This window comes from Paramisgurnus dabryanus, chromosome 2, assembly GCF_030506205.2.
Source record: "Paramisgurnus dabryanus chromosome 2, PD_genome_1.1, whole genome shotgun sequence".
NCBI classification, from domain to species: Eukaryota; Metazoa; Chordata; class Actinopteri; order Cypriniformes; family Cobitidae; genus Paramisgurnus; species Paramisgurnus dabryanus.
In genome coordinates, this window is record NC_133338.1 from 40,187,267 (window position 1) to 40,211,228 (window position 23,962).

The 23,962-nt window shown below is 38.3% G+C and overlaps 1 protein-coding gene across 2 annotated transcripts in view; it reads right to left on the minus strand.

Moving 5' to 3' along the window:
- Positions 1 to 23,962, minus strand: part of LOC135778734 (neural-cadherin) — a 300,864-nt gene that overhangs the window by 165,973 nt on the left and 110,929 nt on the right. For both annotated transcript variants that reach the window (XM_065289259.2, XM_065289258.2), the window contains exons 2-4: positions 4,528 to 4,725; positions 4,213 to 4,438; positions 417 to 621 (exon numbers count right to left, since the gene is read on the minus strand). In XM_065289259.2, coding sequence (XP_065145331.1) covers positions 417 to 621; positions 4,213 to 4,438; positions 4,528 to 4,725 — 629 coding nt within the window. The remainder of the gene's footprint in view (positions 1 to 416; positions 622 to 4,212; positions 4,439 to 4,527; positions 4,726 to 23,962) is intronic.

The window sequence follows — 23,962 nt, forward strand, 5'->3', positions numbered from 1 at the left end:
ATAATCTCTTCCACTCCTAAGTGTTACTAAACTCGATTGAAAAACTAACCAAGCCAAAGTGAGGTGAGCTGACCCGACCTTACCCAAACCCATGGGGTACTATGCAATGGAAAAGTGCCATTATACCTGCTGCCACTGTGCCCTGTGGCCGACTTAACACTGCCATCCAAAATGGTGTTTTCTGAACTGCTATGAGACATCATCATCAGACTGCTAACATCAATTTCACAATCTTAACCAAGCTCAGATAACATTTGAAGTAAGGTTAAAAAATGCACTATGAAAAAATATTATGAAAAAATGTACATGATCAAAAGCAGAAAATTTGGCATTTGTCAAAATATTGCAGAGCTGAAACATCTGCTGGTAGGACATCAATATCTGACTGGACCTTTGTGAAAACCTGCAGCACTCACCTCAGCAGCACTGCTGAGACTGTCCTGGTTCTCACTGGCCCTCACCAGCAGCAGATAACGGTGCTGATCGCTCTCGTAGTCTACACTGCGGGTCAGACTGATCTCCCCCGACTCCTGATGGATGCTGAAAAGACTGCTGGGATTGATGAGCAGGCTGTATGTTATTGGCTGTTTCTGGAAGGACACTGCTGGAGTGACGATGAAACTGGATTAGAGTACAGAGAGAGAAAGAGAGAGACTATAATCTTTATCTGGTGCTTGACAATAAGCAAACACCAAAGAAAATATTAGTAAATTTAAAGGTATAAAGTGCACCAAGGACTTCTAAGCTAAATTGGCCATCTGTAGCACATAAATTTCACAACTGTTTCAATCAAACCAACTTTCAAGGAGCACTTAGTGGGAGTCTTTTGTATTTCAAACCCACTTTCGGTGGATGCATTTAGTCATAATGACTGAGAAAGTGAAATGTATGAGAGAAAGAAATGCAAGAAAGCAGAGAATTGTATGTTGGGGAAATCATTTAAAAAGAATAAGATGGAAGGTTAAGCAGGGAAGAGATTTGCCACAGGCTTATTGATCTTGTGTAAATGTGGAAAAAAAAATGAAACAATTCACTCTGTAATACGTGACATACACCTCAAAATCATTTTTGTTAGATAAGCTAACGTAAAACAATTCCTGAACTTCTGTCACAATTTCATTGTGCACAATCCAATTAATTTAGCAAAATATAGCTATATTGAAAGTACTCAATCTGTCTGTGCTACATGAATTAGTAAAACAACAGACATGTAGGAAATTGATTTAATCTTTTTTTTTTATCTAACATCATCCGTCCAAGCAGTTTAATGCAGTTTATTTATTTAATTTAGTACTCTACTAGATTAACATCTGATTAATTTGTTTCTTCTTGTATGCCAGAAGATTAAATTGTTTTTATTTAAAGGTATTATAAAGCAACAGTTATGCTACGTACACACCAAACGCAGGGCATCGCGTTCCTTGCTCTAGATTACTCGCGGGATTTAAATTCGTGACATATTGAATATTTTCAACTTTTCCAAAGACGCGTTTGAGGCAAATAGCGTGTGTTTTCGCGGCAAACGTGCCGTCCATATCGCGTCATTCGCATCGCCCCACGTGAGGACGCTTCTGATCGCGTCTTTGCATTGACTTTGTATGTAATCTACTCGCGCAAATCGTTGAACACGCGTCTGGTGTAAACCCAGAGTTATAGTAATATTTTGATTCTGTGTTAAAGTATAAACGAATGACTAGCACAGAACATGGTGGTCTGCACATTTTGTCTGCAATGCATGTGTGCAGGTAGCCATAGTTTCCCACTCAGATCTTCACATTTTTACAACATCTAATCAGAATACCTGATTTACTTTAAGTAGTGCAACAAGTATAAATCTAATTAAAGGTGCAGTGTGTAGATTTTTCCGGTATCTAGGGGTGAGGTTGCAAATTGCAACCATTTAGTCAGTCAACCGCACACCCCTCTCTTTCGAAACATGTAGATAAACCATGGTAGTTGCCACAGGACAAACATGTCATTGTCGGAAAAAACATAGTGAACTAAACGCGCTATCTAGACCAGTTTGTCCATATAGGGCAGGGGTGTCCAATCCTGCTCCTGTAGGGCCTGTGTCTCTGCAGAGTTTTATTCCAACCCTAATCAAACACACCTGATCCAGCTAATCAAGGTCTTACTAGGCAGACTAGATACTTTAAGCCAGGTGTGTTGAGGGAAGTTTTAGCTAAACTCTGCAGGACACCGGACCTCCAGGACCGACTTTGGACACCCCTGATATAGGGCTATTGTAGAAACATGGCAGTGAAAAATGGCGACTTACATGTAAGGGGACCCATGGTGAATGTAGATAAAAATGGCTCATTTTAAGGTAATGAAACATAACAGATGATTATGTGAGGTTGATTATGTAACCTTAAAAAATATTTTGATATGGGACCTAGTTATATAGTCAAAATACTTTATGTAAACTTTTGTTGCATCAACCAGACTAAATTAGACCTCACCAACACAAATACATTTTGCATAATCCCTTAACATAAAAAATTATAATCAATGATAAAAAGTTAGTTATGATAATAAAAATATCAGAAATGAAACATTAGATGTGAAATAACCTTATAGTAGAAATCATACCGCAGTCACACTAAACGTTTTGCTCCATGACTTTCATTCATACACATGCAAATGTCACACAATAAAATTTTTTTTTTCTTTTTGTGGATTCCAAAGTTCAAGTTTGGTGAACTCTGACCTGCAAATTCATATCACATGAAGACATGTGACCAATAGATGATCCTTAACTTGCAACATGACCTTTTCAGGTCGAGGAAAAACTGAAAACTGTATTGCCCAACCTTATTTTTTACAAAAATAATAAAAGCAACCACGCTGGTGCAATCAAATTAGATTCAGTAATGTGAAAAACAAATTGTTGCTCATATACACATGGGTCAGAGTAGAAATCTCGCATTCTTAAAGTCTAGTGTGACTGCGGCATAACACATAATGCTTAAAAACAGCCTAAATCATACTATTAAATTATTGAAGCTTTTAAACTTACAATTTGAGCTAATACTGGGTTGTTGTCGACCAAGCATTGTGTCAAATATTTACCAAGCATGGGTTAAAAACAATACTTTTTAGAGTTTAAAGGAAATAAAGAAAACTTCACAATATTCATCCAGTCAAGCCCCTTGTAATACCAAGATTGACTTATATGTATTCACAAGTCAGGCGGACCGACGGCAAACTAAAGTAAATCCGACTTTCCCTCAGGTATTATGGCTATTAAAACCCCATGTTCTTTGGCTGAGTTCATCAGTTGGCTCAGTCTGCCCTGACTGTCAGACGGAGACCAGAACGTTTGGGGATAAGATTAACGTCACCACACTTTGGTGTCATGAGTAATATTCTTCTAATCCTAACATGGGCGGTTAACTGGATCTTTGCAAGATACCATTTCTGGATATCTGCTTTCTAACAAGATTTATTTCTTAAATAAGATTTTGCTGCCAGTATCACATCTACAGTACATTTTTTAACAAGAGCGGTACCATAATATCATAGGTATGCAAAAGGAAAAATAATGTTTGCAATACCATGCATATTAAAAAGATCAAGCTGCTATAAATGGATCAGTAGTATTCCACATGGATGTAGGATCTTTTGCCTCAAGTCAAAGCTTGATCTAATACATGTGTGTAGGGCAGAGCTAATCTTTCATCCTGTAACAGCAACACGCAAGTCATTTTACAGTAACTCATCAAACATCAAGAGTCTTTACAATTAACACTGACTGTACAACAGAATCCATTTATTCACCTAAGTAAAAGCAAAGACAACGTAAAAAATCCATTAAACTAAAAGTATTAAAGGATAAATTGTTGAATATATGCCTATAATGTAGTGCATAGTTTCACCTCCGAGAGCTATCTATACGAGCAGAACGAAGTTCTGATGTGCATGCATCTTTAATGCCTATCACCGTACCCTGCCATAGTCAAAGATCATTATTTCATCAATTTTGCATGTAGTACACGATGACTCACGCAAGCTACGCTTCAATGAGATGGAGAGGACATGCAGATTGCTGTGTGTAAGTGCAGTATGATGTGTTGCTGATATTTGTTAGCTCGATGGATAAGTAGTGTTCTTGCAGCATGAGAGATGCATTTAGGGTGTGCCAGAATTACCGTATTGAAATACTGTGCATTTATGAGATTGGGTGTGCGTGGTAGTTATAGCTCTACTCACGGCTGTCCTTCTGGTGTGTTCTCTGGAATAGAGATTGTATACGAGACATTGGTGAACTGTGGAGCTCTTGGACCTGCAACAATAGACACAACGGCAGGTGGGCTGCGGCTGCCCTGACGGTCAGCAGCCACCACAGTAAGCAAGTATTCTCTATCTCTCTGCAGGGGTAAACCTGTGGTCCGCACATAGCCGTTCTTCCTGTCCACCTCAAACCTTCCATCACCTCCTGTATGTAAAAGAATGTTATTTGATAAAACGTAGGACTTATCTGAAGGTTCATGTAAACCTGACAAGTTAGCTGAAGGATCTGCTTACCATCAGATAGGAAGTACTCCACCTCTCCATTGATGCCCTCATCACCATCCCGGGCTTGAAGCTTATAGACTAATGAGTTGGGTGGGGCACTAGGAGATACCACACTCAGGTAGGGGAACGGAACCATTGTCCATTCTGGAGCATTGTCATTTACATCCATCACTGTCAGCTCCACTCTCATTGTATACCACTCTGAACCTGAAATAGAGAATAGAAAGCTTTTAACAAGGTTTAATATTTAATTAAACAAGTCTGTTTTATACAATAAATGAATTAACATATATATATATATATATATATATATATATATATATACATAAAAAAAATAAAACCAGAGGAGGGAACTATAGAACTATACTGTGCTATTTTAATAAACAGCATTGGGTTATTTTCATAGTATGTTTTGTTTACAAGACAAACAGCACAGGGTCAGGTATGGACCTAGCATTATTGTCTCATAGGAGCTTCAGAATCCAAGTTTCAAAATATTTTGATGCTCATTTCGCATAAAAAAGAGCTACAAAACATCTCATATGCAGCGACACATTTATATACAAGTTTGAGAGAATGGCAGATACTAATGAGTGGAGTGTTTTCCTCATGGCAGCGTTTGCTACGTTTAGCTGCTGCATCGCCTCATTAGACATTCCCTCTTTATTACAATCATCGTTTGACAAAGCGAGAGAACTGAAGACAGCATCAGCACACATTTATGGAACACACACTCATCATGGAAATGCAAAAAGAAATGTCAGGATTAACTTTACAGAAACGACACCCTAGTATCTCCTCCCTTCATTTGTCTCAAGACTTGTCTTTGAAAAGCATCTTTCTGTTTCTCTTTATATCTTTTTCCCCAAATCCCTCTCTTTCCTCAGTATAAATAGTGGGTTGTCTGTCAGAAAATGTGTGGAGTGACAGAGTCATGGGCTCTTTGATTCCCCAGGTGATTGGCCCTTTTATTTCCTGTGACAGCACACCTGCTGCCTCACATGCAGCGGATAGACACCGAGTAAGAACAGGGAAAGAGAGAGAGAGAGAGAGAGAGAGTTGGTTGGGGAGGCAGAGAAAATTATACCTTAAGCTCCAGGTGTAGATCAATATAAAATAATAATTAATAATAAATTAATAGATAGAGGAGTTGGGAAAGAGAGACAGAAATAAAGATCAATAGTTTGTTAGGGTGAAAAGTCTGAAACCAAATTGATTTTTTTTTTTAGAAATAAAGTTTAGGATTTTAAAACATCTAAAACTAAGAAAGTTATGACATATTATGAAATATTTATGATTGACCTAACTACAACAGTCAAAGCCAAGCTTTCATTAATAATACAAAATGTTCCTTAAAACTTTCTCAATATGGGTTAACTTGGATCATCAGCTATCTTAGACTTTTGAACCCCACTGTGTATATATGTAGAGTATATGTGTATATGCAACATCAGCTGAGAAGTGGAAGCTACTCCATCAAAAATGAAATAAAGATATTAACCAAATGCTCTCTGCAGGTATTATTTGTTCATCAAACACTTTTGCTTCAACTTCGCTTAATACCAGCCTCAGACCATTCAGAAAAAATAAAGGTTTGTTGACAGAATTTGCTAAACCCCAAGTTTTTAAGCAAAGTCCGCAAAGTGCATGGAAAACGAATGTGAAATGATCGTGGATCACGATGAAATATGGATCATATTCAAACTTGCATCCCTTGTGAGTTGAGCCGGAATACAACCCGACATGCATCACAGCTCCCACAAAGTGTGTAGTTCAGTTTCTTAATTTTTAATTTTTAAAATTTGACTTTTATCATTTTTATTGCTTCTAGTCGCATCTTCAGAGATTTTGCCACTATGTCTTTTCCAAAAAAGTGGATTTTTTTCATGCACTTAAAGGGTTTGGCAGCAGTGAAATGTATTAAATACCAATGAAATGACTAAAATGACATTAAAAAGTTGAAATAAAGTGAAATTAATCAACCTAAGCATACGCCTAATAAAATGCATCTTAACTCTTCATGTGTATATATAGCCCAGTCCAAATCTCATAAATAAGTCATTGGTACATACAGTCACAGACTGTCACAGTGGTTTCAACACAAACTTATAATGAGCAGTGATGAATCTTACCACCAAAACATCGCAAGGAAAGATATCTGCTTGTCACCTAGGGGCCAATTTGTTCACACTGTGCGCCAATTTCATAGCTTGTTTTATGATGAAATTATTCCAATTTTTATATCAAGCACATTAACCCTCGACCCATTACAGATGAGTTTATACTGTTTGCTGCAAAACAGAGCTGTTTTGCACATCCTAAATGTTCCTATAATCACACTGACAACATCAGGGTGCCCGTACATGACCTGCCAGTCAGATGCCCAATGTTTGAGATGGATGAAGAGAGCCTTAAGGGGAACAGAGAGGCTCTGGACCTCTAACAGATGAATGCTATGCCAGAGCAAGAGGTCCTACAGTGATTCTCTGAAACAGAAAAAAATCATAGCCCCTTTCTGAAAAGTAATTTTGACTTCCTGTTTACTGTACTGCTGCTGCAGCTGGTAGTTTCAAAATGAGAAAATTAAGCAGTGAATTCATTTCACCTGGATGATGGAAAACAGAGGGAAATTATTGGGGTAAAACAGATGTTGATGTGTATATGCCAGAGAGGAAATTTGATGTGTATATACCAGAGAGGAACAGAGAAAAGGAACAGAAAAAATGAGCGAGAAATGTACCAGCTAGAAGACGACGAGAAGCAAGCGATAAATGAAAGAGCCAAAAGCAACAATGTGATTAAGGCAATATAGCTTACGGCACTATTGAAATGGCCCTGAGGTTGTATGGAAATGGAATTAAACCACGCTCGGACAACAGGAAGGAGAATACATGAGCTGCCAAATGACTGCATTAAATCAATGTCATTACAAATGAGTGCCCACAAGAATAGTGGTAAAAAATAGATGTGAATCAAACAGGTAGAGGAAGAAAATTAATCAGCATTTATAAAGAGTGGAGCCAAAGGGTAACCAAAGCGTTTAGCTGCAATGTTATCCAGCGTGCTTTATGCCACCTAAAATCATGCAAGTTCATAAGGACAATTACATACATATAAACCAGAGTCTGAAGAACAACACTTCATATTAGTCAAACATCTGTGACAGCAAACAATAATAAAGTAATATCAAATATATCAAATAGACAAAAGCTGAGAAATCCACTACGGGGACTATAAGTTACACTCTCTCGACCCTGATTTTTGCTGACAGAGAGAGTGAGAGATGCAATTTGCAGTCGTCTGCATGGAGAGCATTTTTTTCATTCTGAACTCAGCACGTAAGCTAACTAACAGGCGCCCTGCGTCTCTGGGGTTGGCCAAAAGAGCTGTCTCACAGCAAGAACTCAGAACTATGGAAGGCCGGAGAAAACAGGGAGAGACAGGATGAGAAAGTGTTAGGAAAGGAACCAGAGAATGAGAGGGGGAGAGAGAGCTAATTAAATACTCTCTCAGAGGATTACAAAAGGGCCATTTGGCTGCCTCTGTGGAACTGTCATGTTCATAATCTTATTATAAAGGGTTAGGTACTCCGGTTTCTTATTTTTTATCGAACTTTCAATTAAAGAAAAGACGTAGAAGAAAAAACACCAAATGCATAAAGCAGCAAACACTAAAGTGCATACGCAAATTACAAATTTTGTGAATAAAACAGAAACAGAAGCACAGACACACACACAAACAAACACACACGTATGGCTTTCTCTTAGATGGCAAAATTCCATTACTGTCCTGTTGGCAGATTTGAAAAGCGCTACTAATAGGACAGTTTCAATTAACCTGAACCCCTGTGGCTAAGGTAAATCTTAGCCTTTCCTAGCCACAGCATGAAGTATACAGTACAGTAGGAATATAGATATCGATAGAAAATGCTGATTTCTCATTTGGAATAATGCTGCCTTTGAATTCTGTTCTTGGCTCAGATTCCCTCAACCTGTAAATAAACCCTTAAAGGAGTCATATTATAGGGCTAAAAAGCACATTACTTTGTGTATTTGGTGTAATACAATGTGTTCGTGTGGTTTATGATTAAAAAAAATCATTATTTTCCACATACCATAAATTTTTTAGCACCTCTAAGTCCCGCCAATCTGAAACAGGTAGTTTGGTACAAAGCTCATCGTTGTGAGAAAGCGCGGTGTCAACGGGTGTGAACTGATTGGCCAGCTATCCAGTGCGTTGTGATTGGCTGAATACCTCCGTAACGTAATCGGATATATGACGCTCCTTGCCAAGTTTTGGAAGATGAGCTCCCAAAACAATAATAAAAGCCAGGAGATACTATCATATTTACTACTACCTTATCAACATGAGCCTGAATCTGACCCAGAAAACATGGATGGCTAAGCTAATCAATCAACTTCACCAGTGCAATGTGAGCAGAACGTAACAGATGGTAAGGTAAGGATACTAAAACATAAACCATGTTTGCATTTGTGAACGTAGAAACAACAAACAAGCACTAATCTGCATTTCTCAAATCTCACGTTTGGATCATCACTAGGAAATCCATTAAAACACAGGCGTGTCTCTGCTCAAAACTCGTCTTTAAATCGTCAGTGAGGAAATGTATTAAATATGAAAACATCAGCTACTTACAGGGTGTCAGTGTAGTTGCAAAGTTACAATTGCTCCACTTTTTAGACAAAGCCTTTGTGTACATCCAGCGGTTGTACTCTGCAATGTTTAGAAAGTAATCCTCCTTAAAATGTGCAGCACACAATCGAACATTTGGGCTGTACTGTTCTGAAACAGTGTTGTAAATAAAACCTAACCACTGGTTTCTTAATATTTACTCTGTTGGAATGCCAACCAAAGTAGTTTTGCAACGAAACACATCGTCTGCTCGACATGGCGGAAACAACAATACTACAGCGTGATTGAAAGTTACACCCTCTATCTTTGCGTACATATGAGGGCGGTCTTATGAAAATGTTCAAACCAGTACGTATGACGTCTAACTGCATGGGCGTGTTAAACGAGCTGTTTTAGGTGGGCGTGGATGAGGCTTCACGTTTAAAAAGAATATCTCTTTGTATTTAAAACTTTAATTTTTGCAACTTTACAGATCTTTTATGTGCACAGACATCATTAAACACTCTAAAAACAAAGGAAAACATACAATCTGGCAATATGGACTCCTTTAAAGTCTGATAATAAATGTGATCTCAGTTTGTGACACCACAGAAAATAATTATATTAAACTACAAGCAAAACATTTTCTCTTTAAATCTCCTCAAATTCATTCTTGCACAACATTCCTCATTGAGGCATTAGGGGGTCTTTATCTCTTCAGGTGTGTATCACATCAACATTCATAACCATTGACACTCCCTTGGATATTGCCCTTTACACAATAAAACGTGTCTTACAAAAGTTAAAGGGACACTCTATTTTTTGAAAATATGCTCATTTTCCAGCTCCCCTAGAGTTAAACATTTGATTACCATTTTGGAATCCGTTCAGCTGATCTCTGGGTCTGGAGCTAGCATGTTTAGCATAGCTTAGCACAATCCATTGAATCTTATTAGACCATTAGCATCAGGCAAAAAATAACCATGGCTGCAGTAGGCGTAGTAATATTACGCACTGCCCGAAAATAGTCCCCTGCCATTGAAAGTAACCAAGGGGACTATTTTCGGGCAGTGGTTATATCACTACGCCTGCTGCAGCCATGTTATATCAGCAAAGTCACTGATTATTACCCCAGAATGAGAGGGTAGTTTCTAGCCATATCTGCCTAGAAAATCGCAGCTTTTAATTTTCTGTCGGTCTTAGTACACAATGTAACTACAGAAGAGTCAAGTTTTAAATAATGTAGGAAAAATAACGAAACTCTTTGCTTATACTCTAGCACGATGCTTATGGTCTAATCACACTCAATAGATTGTGCTAAGCCAGGGATTCCCAAAGTGTGGTACGCGCACTCCCAGGGGTACGCGAGCTGCCACCAGGGGGTGCGCGAGAGGAAAAATGTAATGGCGGTCTGTTTCTTTAAGTGGGATTTTTCCATACAATAAAAAAATAAAAAAATGAACAGTAAACATTTCCTTTGTAATCGCTTTTATTTTAAATAAAAAACTATCATTTATTAGTTTTTGATAGAAACGTAGAAGACAGCTGCTGTCTTTTTCTACGCACTGCTCTTCTGTTATGCACTGCAGCCGCTATATGCGTGCCAACTCACTTCATTCATTCCATATATATTATAAATATGCTTAACTGACTGAAATCAGGGAAACTGTCATGTGGGACGTCTTATGATAAAGTTGTTAGTCACGAAGGAGGAGAGGGACCAAGAGAGAGAGACTTTTTTATGGCAAAAATAGAAATAATGAAATGTGACGAGACATGGGCACAGGATACGCGAGCAATGTGTTGTCATGCATGGTAAAGAGACCGCCAATGAATTATATAATAAAATACATAAATACTTACTGTAGAGAACTTATTAAAAGCTTTCATTTAATTTTGTTTGAAACTTGAGCTGTTATAATGAATCTGCAAACTATTATACACCTTTTGTGCGAACAGTAAAGGCTTTCGTTAATGTGTTTGATGGGTCTGCACGTGACGCACTGGTAAACATGAGGAAACCTCTCATATGTCATCTATTAGCTGACGGCAGTAAGTGTACGTTTTTTACCATAGGCGTCTAAATATCACAGTGGTTAAACGCATACACGGGGGCGCGCATCATCTACGCTGAGCGTAGTTTCAGATGGTGCAATATGCGTAAATATTTTTCACAATGTTGGACGTAGCTAAGCCCGACGTAGGACTATTACACCCAACTTCTTAACGTCCGGCTAGTGCAACCGGCCCTTGGTTATTTGCGCATGATTAAACATGAGTATTTATGGTGAGAAAACAAAGCTTTTTTGGATTTTTTTTTAAATGGGGATTGGGGGTGCGCCAACCCGGTTGGGACATAGAAGGGGGTGCGCAGGAAAAAAAGTTTGGGAACCCCTGTGCTAAGCTATGCTAAAAGTTGTACCACCAGACCAGGAGATCAGCTGAATGGATTCCAAAACGGTAAAAATCAAATGTTTAACTCGAGGGGACCTGGAAAATAAGCATATTTCAAAAAAAGTAATCATACGAATTGTTCCTTTTTGTATCAAATTCTCAACTCTACAAGCTCCAGTACTTTTTGAAAATACACACATGTACATACATGTTACTGACATAATATTGTAGCACAGTTTGTGCTGAATAGAGTGTTATGTGATATTAGTCATTAATATGTTTAAGCAACTGAAAAATACCAAATGTAAGAGCATGTCAAAACCTCTACCAGTGTCCCAAAACGGTCAGACCCCAGAGCGTTAACCACCCAGCCAAACTGGAATGATAAATAAATGCCAAATAAATAAAATAAGTTATCAAAATCTTGGAAAATTAGCTATTAAAATCACAGGCTTGCAAAGTGTTTCAGCAACACATTTCTAACATTTAGAAAAAATTCTCTGAAATGACTTTACATACAGTAGAGTTTAGCATCTCTAAATGTTAGAAATGTATTGCTGAACATGCCAAAATGACGTTTAAACAGTTGTTCCACATCTCTGTGTTAAGGATTATTTAGGCATGGCTAAAACTGTGGCTAGACAACGCACATGGGCAACTACGTACAGTACAGTATGGCCCAACACAATTGCGAGCATCCATTAAGGTTGTAACAGTATTTGAAAGTTAAGAGAGACGACAGCTTTCTTGTTAGTGGGCGTGGTTACAGCGCTGACAGTGCACATGCCCCCAATGCTTGAGAGCAGAGATTCCTGCCTACGCTTCCAAGATTTTGATAACTTATTTCATTTACTTGCTGATTTTTTCCATTATGCAAATCTGGTTGGGTGGTTAGTAACACATTTTTCTGTGGTGTGACAAACTCAGAACACATTTAATATCTGACTTTACAGGGACTCCAGTTACCAGTGAGAGGGTAAAAGCTGACTCTTGATCAGAGTCCGCAGTACGGTGTACATTTTAGGACATCCTCAGACTAGAGGTCTTCACGGGTCCACTTAGACCCGAAAACCCGAGGTCCGACCGAGACCCGATCGGGTTCGGGTCTAAAAGTTTCACATGTGCCTCGGACACGGGTCGGGTACAATAATAGCGGCATCGGGTCTCGGGTAAGTTAAAAATGAATGTGTTTTTTCTGAACGGACCCGAGAAGACCCGAACTCTCTCGCCTGTGTGCGTCAATGTCCTTTCCAAACCTCTCATCTGTTTGCCAAGAGCGCTTGCGACATTGTGTGGTTGTCGGAAGGTTCATTTTCGTTGAGACAAACATGTCAGTCAATTATAAATGTAAATTTTAGCGGTTACGTCGGTGTCGTCATCAGATTACAAAGTAAAACGAATGGAGCAGCTCGCCAAATTGGTTGCAAGGCCACCAGAGTTTCTTTCTGTTTGACTGCTGCGCGTGGGTCTGCAGAATGCACACATGTCAGTGCCGTTTACATTCGGTTCCAGTCAGGTTAAAAAACATTTTCACTGGTTCGGGTCGGACTCGGGTCTAATTTTCTCGGGTTTGTCTCGGGTCGGATCTTTCTTTAAATTTTTTTTATTTATGCACGTCGGGTTCGGGTATGAAGTGATTCGGGTCATTTCGGGTCGGGTACATTTCTTTGGACCCGAGAAGACCTCTACCTCAGACCCCAGTGTCATTACTCAGGTATCAGTTAAAACGGCATCGCATATCAGACTGAAAGACATCAGTTCTCAGCAAAACATAGTCAGGACTAAAGTCTCGCACATCAGACATCGGTTAAAACGGCATCGGACTAAAAGGCATAAGACGAAACAACATCAGGTCTCACACAACAAGGCATTGGACAAAACGGCCTTAGACAAAAAGGCATCAGACGGTTTTACACATGATCATGCCCAGTCTTTGATATCATTAATATTTTACTGTCCTTCTTAATCATTACAGTTCCTTAACCGTATAACGGGTTGCATGATGATTCATTTATAACGCTGAATTAAATGGCGTTAGCATACATAAATGATGGCTGTTTCTCTCTATCTCTCAAAATTAATGTTTTAGGCTGGCTAAACTACACATATTGCCGTTTGTATATAATGTTTACTTTTTTGCTTAACTACTGTAGCTACTATGGTTTTCTGTTAGGAAGTAGATTAAATGATAAAATAAAAAAAATTTAAAATTGGATGCGCAAAGAAAATGATTAAACAATTAAACTTGCTAATAACTTAAGCAATATGTTCTACACTGTAGTAGACTGTAGCAATTTATAAAAAAGGTAGGCTATAGTTTACAGAATTGGTACAAACGTATATAGCTTACAACAATATTATACAGAGGTATACGAGTGATGCCTGAGTACTGACGCTGAGGTCTGAGAATATATTGCAGGCATTCGGATTGTCATATGCTTTGCACATGCAATCCAAAAATTTTATATACGTTTTTCTTTTCATATTTTTCATTCTACAAATTCATCACATACAGAAACTCAGAGTCAGGTGTGTATTAATTACACCATTTCTTTGCGAAAAAATTGACGTGCAAAAATTTGGACTCAGCTTGCAAAGATATTTACTCTTACATTCCAAAAAAAAAAAAAAATTAAACAGTTTGCTGCATTAAATAAAGTGAAAATGACATGATTGTCAAGTATGGTAGCCCATTAAACTTGAAATGCATCCTCTGCATTTAAGGGCACCCCAATTGCAACCTGCCAACCTTCGGGTTACAAGCCCGACTCTCTAACCATTAGGCCACAACTGCCCTTAAGACTTTATCAAAATCTACAATATCTTCACCTCCTAGACCCTGCATTTGGTTCAATGACTTGTATCAGCACTGAACTTAAAACTCTACAGCAGTGCACAGATGGCAAAATGCTCTTATGTTCCTTTAGTACACAAATTGGCAGTATTGTTAAAGAACAACAGTTCCATTCAGTTCGCTCATTGGGTGTAAATTGTCCTCTATTCTCCAGCAGCAACCACATATATCTTTAAAGATGCTCCCTTAACAGGACTGCTACGATCAGAACAGACTGGCACCATGATTTCCTTGTGCGCTAAGGGTATTAAACCGCAGCAAAGATGCTCAGCACCCCTGTTTGCTTTAAAGAGCATTACAGTTTGACGCTGAGCAGGCTTAACATGGGCTCTACTGTACCTTCAATGCAGACCCCTCTGTCTAATCACCCTGCTGCTTGTGCTGTTACAGTTCGGATCAAATCCCACCAGTATTTGTTACTGTTAGGCTTTTACTGAGCAAAGTGAGACTTCCTCTTATTGCTTCCACCTATCAAAGCTTATATCAGATTAACGGCCACTAGAGGAAAGGAGAAAAGTGAGGGGGGCACTTCACAGTGTTGGGATCAACTCATCCCACAAACGCAGTGCTGTGTTTTGACAGTTTAAGTGAGGCATAGATCTTAGCTGCCTTTCTTTGGGACATTATCTCTTTAACTTCAAAGAGGATGATTGTGCTTCTGTTATTGTGATCCTTAACTTTCACTGTGTTCAGAACACTGAGGTGCTTTTTACACCTGGTCACTTCATGTGTTTTCTCTGATCTGATTTGTTAAAACTGTGCCATTTACATTTGGCCACATAAATGCGTCTTGGCAAAACAGATGAATCCAATGTTCTACTCCTGCGCAAAATGCAAATACACTATTCTTTTTTCTTCACCTTAAAAAACTTAAGACAACGCTTATACAACAAATATGGGTGTCACGATTTCGAATTTAAAACTTCAAACTTCAATTTAAAATTGAATCGTCGATGCTGCCACAATCCCAAGTCACGTCTGGGCAGCTTGCCAAGCAGGAAAATAAACACACGTGTTGAGTGCTGCAAGTCAACCTCCTCTAACTTAGCTAGCTACAGCCAGTTAAAAGATAGCATGGCAGATGCATGAGACACCACGCAAGCTGCTCTTTACATGTGAAACAAAAAAAACAGCAAGCGCATCCAGCCTTCAGCTGAACTCAATCAGAACAGAGCATGGACACATGCACAGCAGAATGGTGTCTGTGCCAGGACGGGTCGTTTCCCTGAACTGAGATCTGTTTAAGTTTCACAACAACTTATTTCAGTCTCCTTGCTCGGCATGATCTGGAGCGAGCAGTACAGAGCAGCAGGAAGAGTGATGGCGCAATGATTTAATGTAGACCTCCATAACTGGGAAAAAAGTTCACAAAACAAAAAAGTTTTATTTCAAAGTTTAATATCATTTGAGTTTGTCCTTGGACTCTTTTATAGATTCTAGAAAGCTTTTTTACTTGCTGTTGTCGCTCCATAAAGCGTGTCGTGTTTGCCTCTTTGCCGGCTAACTTCCGGGGTGACATGCTTACGTTTGAGAGGAGTTATGCAGATGTATTTACACTTGTCCAGTTTCGTCTGAAATGCGTCCCAGACCACCTCTTGAAGTGGTTTGGGCGATCGTATTTAAATGTGTCTCAAAAACGTTTTGGAGGGCATTTACACCTGGTCTTTCTACGATCTGATAGCTAAGTGACCAGGTGTTAAAAGCCTTGGATTGGACTGGTTTGGGTGTTATTGTTTTATGCATAGATTGATAGTTTGTGGGTCATTGATCTGCATCTTGAGAAATGTCTGCAAACTAGACAGAAGCAGAGATCAGGGAGCTTGTCAAATATACACTCTGAAGCTGAGATCATTAACCAGCATTCTAGAACGGCACATCAAGCGCTCTTTTATAGTCTTATCATAAACAACATACACAATATACAGAGAAATAAGCAATAATAAGCAAACTTCAGACGCTGCAAAGCAAAACTACCAAGTGCAGGACTTTAAACACGTTGTGTCTTTACGGGACCTTTACGGTTTGTGTGTGAACCTATGCACAGATTCTGGAAAATCATTGGCAGTGTGAATGAACCAAAAATCAAACAATCCCGAACAAATCCCAGATGCATTTTCTTTGTATTTTCTGTAATGTCTGTATGAAAAGGGCTTGATTTAACTATTTGTGGCTTGTGTTTTGTTCCCCTGTACTTCAGGCATTTTGTATACATTCGTTCTGCACTTACGTTACTTGATTCTAACTTTATTTTGTTTTCATTTTTTATTGATTATAAAGGTAAATTCTGATATAATTTTAGATTGCAAATTGTGGATTGCTTTTCGCTGCATAGATGTTGAGCTGTTGAGTGCTGGCACATGCAATTTAGCTGACCGCGCTAGGTGATCTGCGTGTCATAATTAAGATCATGTTTAGGAATTTATCAAACTAAACATACAATTTTTTCGACAGGTATACATTTTTAAAATATATTTAAAACACAGTGGTTATTTTACACAGGTTAGCTGTTCTTAAAATTCCAGTGATGACACAAAAAATATCTGCACCTGAATTATTTATTATAATATATTTATGCCAGACATGATTGTCTCTCTTGCAGAAGCTTGTTCAATGTAAGTCAGGTGGAGCAACCAACAAGTGAATGAGTGCAACTGCAATTGCAACTAATGTCAACTAATGCCACGGCAACCCGCCGAACCGCGCAATGCTCACCTCGCATCACTGAGGCACTATAGTTTAAGGATGCCGTGATTTTGGGATTCACTTTGTTAGGACGAAAATACAGGCAGTCATATGCAAAATGTACAGCACCGTTACATGTTCCCTCATATCATCTCATCTTTTAACATCAAACATCAAGAGACACCAGAGAGCCATACGAGCATTAACATTACATCTTGACTAAGAACAGGTGAGTGGACAAGACGACACGACACAGCTAATAGCTAAAATGATAGCAAAAGCTGCTTAATGTTATGAAGATTGTGCTTTGACTGGACGTGTTTCAAAGCACGCTGTTATGGTGCACATCCAAAACAGGACTTAAACTTTCTATCAAGTACATATATTAATTTAAGTCTTGCATCTTGTGCAGATATACAGGTATGCACATTGTATATAACATTTATGTTGTATATAAGGCTTAATATTATGTAGAGTGCGTCAGTAAAGAAAGCACATCAGTTTGTGTTCATTAACCCTTTAGTTTCACTTCATCACGCAGCTTTTCCTGTTAGAGGTTTCTGTAAAAAACATTTAATTAATTAATAATCTAGTATGTGTTCATTTTTCTGTCATAGTTTCTTCAAAACTAAGTTTTATTTGTGTGTTTTAAATAAAAATATTTTCATTTTCACCATGACGTATACGCCCCGCCCCTTTTATTGCCCTGCCCCTAGTTAATCGAGTACTCGTTTTTCAAACATATGGATTAATCGAAATGAAAAAATGACATAAATGCACATCCCAAATACATATCATTAGCTATCTTAACCTATTTTGATAGAAAGCCCCATCTAAGAACATGAGATACCATGAGATACTCAAACCACACCAACCTGTGGACATAGAAACTGTATACAAACTCTTTTTTTCTTCATAAGAACAGAAAATCAGATCGACTGCTCAAATTCACATTTGAGAAATAAATGCTTATTTGCATGATCGACAATGTGTCCCGCACGCCAACAAAAAACTCCTATTCATCTTCAGCCTCTGCAGCAGACAAGCTTAATGCCCGACATCAGGGTTGATTTATTCTTGAACATCAAACAAAGGGAAGATGAATCAAGTATCACTTTCCTTTAAATTAAATATGAAATCTATTTTCTCTGCAGGTTCCTCAACTTTGACTACCTTTCTCACTAATCAGCTTTGACAACAAATCCTCTAATCTTCTAAGCAGTCGATCCATTTACCTTAATATGTTCTCTTTCACACCTCTGAGCTATAAAGGCAGTGTAATTCATTACGGTATTTCACTTCAGCCAACTCCGTCGACTTCATCTTTCATAGACTTTTACAGAACCGTGACTAATCCTGGGTCAATTTTTCTCTCTCGCTTTCCCCACCTGAAGCTCTGTCAATAGCTGTGGTATAGAGGGATCCATTGCCTTTGTAAACTGTGTGCACTTTGGTTTTAAGGGAGTATTTCTGAAGAAGCTGGGTTATATCTTGGGAGGGTTCTTGAAATTAATTCCCATGTCTAATAAAAGAATGAGCAACACTTTGAAACAGAAAGAAACGCATCTCAGTCCCTGCGCCTCAAAAGGCCTTTGAAATCTCTTAGCCTTGACTGCTGAAAGATCCTACTTGTCGGTTTGGGAGGAAGAGAAACAGAAGTGGTAGTTGCTGTTGTTTCTCTTGTCTCCATCTGCTAAACATTCATCTCTGATTAGAGAAAATAACTAATTGACGTATTTCTCGTTCTCGTTGTTATTGACTGCGATTTGGCTGCGTCCACGTCAAGAATTCTCAACAGCAGACAAATTGCAAATTTGCTTACTTCCATGTTTGATTTGTGATGGGTTTGTGAACCTTTCAGTTTGAGCAAAGGATGAATCTGTTTGGGAACAGTTTTTCTATAATGTTGTTTTGCTGTTTGTGAAATTCGAGCAGCACTCAACTTCTGTAACAACAATTACTTCTCATAATGAAACTAATTTGTTATTTTAAATCTCAAGTTTTTTAATGTTTAGAAAAGAAATCAAACACCCACAAGGCAACTTAAACCTGTACATACACAATATGATGTAAAGCAGTGTGTAACAGCTGGTAAGTAATGTAAAGAAATAAATAACACCACTTTGTGACAGAAATTTAAATTAAGGCTCAATTTTCAAAGTTTCAGACTATATGAAACTGTTATTGACTTGATTTAAATGAAATATTCTCATAAATATCTAGAAAGTTTGTGAAACTGATACAAAGTCTATTTGCAGTTGTACAGAGTTTAATAAGAAACAAGAACTCATGAGGATCGACAGCTTTTCTTACATTGCAACAGCATGAGGTCCATTGACCAGCTTTACACTATTTTTATCGATTAAGTAAACACCTTGTACAGTGGAAAGAAAAAGTATGTGAACCTTTTGGAATTTATAGCTTGCTGAATACATTTGTCATAAAATGTAATCTAATCTTCAAGGGTCAAGGGTATTGCCAAACATAATGTGTCTAAAAATATGTGTCTGATCTTTGTTCAATGAGAACAACTACAAAACCTCATAGTGCATGTGAATGTGTATGTACCCTTCAGTTAATGACCGCAAAAAGGTAATTGAAGTCAGGTTTTAGCACACCTGGAGTCTCGTTAAGATAATACGTTTGGATGTGTGGACTACAGCTACTTTTACTGATAAAAACCCTTCAAACTTTTGGCGTTTGCTTTGCACAAGAAGAACACACTTATGTGAGCCATGCCTCACCAAAAAGAGCTTTCAGAGTAGCTACGATCAAGAATTGTTGCTTTACGTTAAGATGGAAAGGGTTACAAAGTTTTTTTTAACTCTTTCCCCGCCATTGACGAGATATCTCGTCAATTAAGAGAAAACACTTCCCCGCCAATAACGAGATTTTCCGTCTTTCCGCAATACCGCTATTATCCACCAGGTGGCACCCTTCCGCAACTTTTTAAAACCGGAAGTATTGCCCTATGGCAAGCTGCTGCATGTCCGTGTCTGTTTTAAAGATCGCTCTGAATGGGATCTCTATGAAAAGTCCATCATAAAAATGGAATTATCTCAGATTTTTGCTCAAAATATGGTGTTTTTGCAAAAACCTACCCATATTCAAAAGCTGATTGCAAAAGAACCACTAAAGGTAGGATGAAACGTTTTTTTTTTGTTTGAAAGCAGAGGGTCTGTTCTTTCATTTGGTATATTGTATGTTTATATATTTAAAGAAGAACATTTTCTGGAAGGCATTAAACTTTGGTGAAAATCATGAAAAACGCTGGCGCTGGCTGGCAACTTTTTTTAAAAATGCTGGCGGTGAAACAGTTAAAGACTTTAGAAACTCACCAATCTACAATCTACAAATGGAGACAGTTTGTGACTGTTGCTACTCTACCATGAAGTGGGCACCCAGTCAAAATGACACCAAGAGCACAACAAAGACTCATCAAAGAAACAACCTTGAATGACAGCCAAAGATTTGAAGGCATCACTGGAACTTGCTTACATCTATGTTTATGTGTCTACAATATGTAAAACACTACCACAAAGGAAGCCACTGCTTACTAAAAAGAACATTGCTGCACACCTGAAGTTTGCAAAACAGCACATTGACACTCCACATCGGAACTGGCAAAATGTTTTCTGGACTGATGAAACTAAGATTGAACCATTTGGGGGAAAAAACACACAGTGCTACATCTGGCGTAAAAAGGACACGGCATATCATTATGAAAACCTCATTCCAACTGTATAGTATGGTGGAGGAAACATCATGATTTGGGCCTGCTTTGCTGCATCAGGGCCTGGCCAGGTTGCAATCATTGAGGGGAAGATGAATTCCCAAGTATATCAGACAATTCTTCAGGATAATGTGAGTATGTCTGTACGTCAGTTGAAACTGTGTAGAAGGTGGGTGATGCAACAGGACAATGACCCAAAACAACAGAGCAAGTCCACAACAGAATGGCCTCAGAAAAACAAAATCCACCTTTTGGAGTAGCCAAGTCAGAGCCCTCACCTCAACCCAATAGAGATGCTATGAATTGACTTGAGGAGGGCCAAACACATGAGACATCCAAAAAATATGAAAGGGCTTAAGCAGTCCTGCCAGGAACAACAATGTGCAGGTCTGATCAACATCCACAGGAAGCGCCAGGTTGAGGTTATTGCTGCCAGGGGGGAGAGGGGGTCAACCAGTTAATAATTCTAAGGGTTCACTTACTTTTCCCCTTGCCATTCTGAATATTGAATGAGTGTTCAATAAAGATATGAAACATCAGGATTTTTATGTATAATCATTTTAGGCACATTATTTTGTCACTACCTATTATTTTGTCAATACCCTGTTCACATTTTTATGACACATTTATTCAGAAAACCATGAAATTCCAAAAGGTTCACGTACTTTTTCTTGCCACATATGTACATGGGTAACAACATTGTTTAATTCAATTTGCTCTGATGTATTTTTCAAAGGTCTGAAGATTTTGTTTGTACATTGTCCTTTTTTACTAAATCCATTTACATTGGGCTGAAAGAATAGTACCAGATAATAAATAAACTGATTTAATTCTGGTGGCTGATGCCCCAGAGAGCTGTGATGATTATACTATAGACGATTATACTATAGACGGTTCAATCGGACACATGTGCTTGGCAGTGGTTACGCACCAGACACAAAATTAAACAAAGAGTTCATCCAAAAATGAAAATTCTATTATTATTTACTCACCCTCAATATTTGTAATTAAGCAGGGAGCAGAAGCACCGCTGACTTCCATAGGAGGAAAGAAAAATATGGAAGTCAGTGGTGTTAAAAAATGATTTTATTACAAACATTGCTTAAAATATCTTCCTTTGTGTTAATCAGAACAAAGAAATGTATATAGATTTGTAACAACTTGATGGTGAGAAGGCTAAATATTGACAGAATTAAAATAAACTATCCCTTTAACTTCCTGTTTGTGTTTGTTTGGTCTGGCTAGCAACTAACCTGGCCCCTAGAACAAATGCCTTGTGGAAACTAAAATGTTTTCTGTTTCCAAAAGTTGACAGGAGACTAAGAGCATAGACTATTGCTGTGTGGACTTGGCAGCCTGGCTAGAATACATTATACATTAGAATACATGTATACGTTAGATTTAAACAGTAACTTTAGATCAGTGCAATCGTTTAATATGCTTTAGCACTGATTTTAAACTAAGGTAATTTACTGGTTATTTATTTAGCTTGTTATTAAACATAATCTACTTTAAAAAGGACTCTCTTGTTATTGATTCTCTGTGAAAGTTAAGTTTGGGCCACAAAAGGCGCTGCCGCTGAAACAGTCTACAAGACGACATAAGGCTTGATCTGTATTCAAGAGAACTGAGACAAGGACTCCATTAATATGCTCTGCAGACAGTTTTAGTTGTTCTCTAACAGATGTCAATCCACTGAATATTGGTAAAACTGTTTGCCAGAAGCGTTTATAGATTTCAGCAAGGATGCCATCAAGTTCTTTGTTATTTGTCAGGGGCTTTGTTATTTGGCATCTGACAAAAAGCTTTACAAAAGACAATTAGATTCTAGCTGTTCTTCTGAAGCATACAGTACAGCTATAAGGAGACTAGAAGAATGCGATGGGCGTAGGAGAAAAGCATCAAAACACAATCAGCAGAGGCTTGAGATGGGCCGCGACCCGGACCGATGAGGCACTGACCCCAGCTGATCAAGCCTCTGAGAAAATCTGTCACTCATTTTACGCTTTCCCACTTAATCTGCCACGGGTGAATATAAACACTCTGCCATCCCGATCATCATCAAGACCGATCTCAGCGCTCTGTCACGTTATCTGGGACATCTGCCCAAAATGCAGCTTAAAACAGGAAATAGGTCATATATATTGTAATTTAAAAGATAAAGCAAAATTTCAAAAATAAGATAAGATAAAGACACGACTGGCATATCTAAACATTTCAAGCCATAGCCTGCTGATATATGTAGCAATTAAAAATTATGGATTCTAGATCTTGCTTTTTTGTTTATGAAAAATGTTAAGAACCTGCTCTTTATCAGTTTTCACTAAAAAGTCATGTAAATGAAAATGCTAATTAAATCTTTTTTTATTCCTCTTACTATGCAGATAAACTTCAAAGGCAAAGATTAACGTTGGTGCTTAAGCTTTATTGCAATCAAAGATTATGCCACTGAGAAACTTAAGGCATCTGTTTAACACCACAACAGACTGCTGGATTTTTTGGGTCTTACTATATGAATTATATGGTGTTAATCTGAGTGGGCAGAGTTTTTGGGTCACACAGCTTTGGGTTCAAGCTTTCATCACATAAAAAAAAGTATCTTACTGTCATAGAATAAAGCGTGATGTTCCATATGCATTAAAAAGACTTTGGGCCCTATCTTGCACCCAGCGCAATTGACTTTGTCAGTGATGCATGAATCATTCGTATTTTGCACCGGCGCACAGCGGGTTTTTCCCTCCACAAACGCACGTCAGCAAACTAGGGAATGAACTTGCGCTCCCTGGGCGGTTCAGCGCAAAAAAGGAGGCGTGTTCCGGCGCAAACCATCCCTGATGCTATTTTCCAGTTTCAAAAAATAATTGCGCCACTGACCAGAAAAAACTAGTCTAAAGTCAGTGGCGCGTTTGCGTGTTCATTATGCTATTTTAAGGGCGCATGCTTGACCATAATGTATAGCGTGCACAACGCGCACACACTTTGCTAATCTACACAGATGCAACAGTTATTTTTGCAAATCATAAATTGTTTCAAATAAAAAATATTAACACATGAGATAAGGGAAATCATTGTGGTGAGCATTGTGGTGATAGTGTTTATTTATTGTGTGGCGGCGTTAAAAAATTCTCATGCAAATAACGATTAAAATA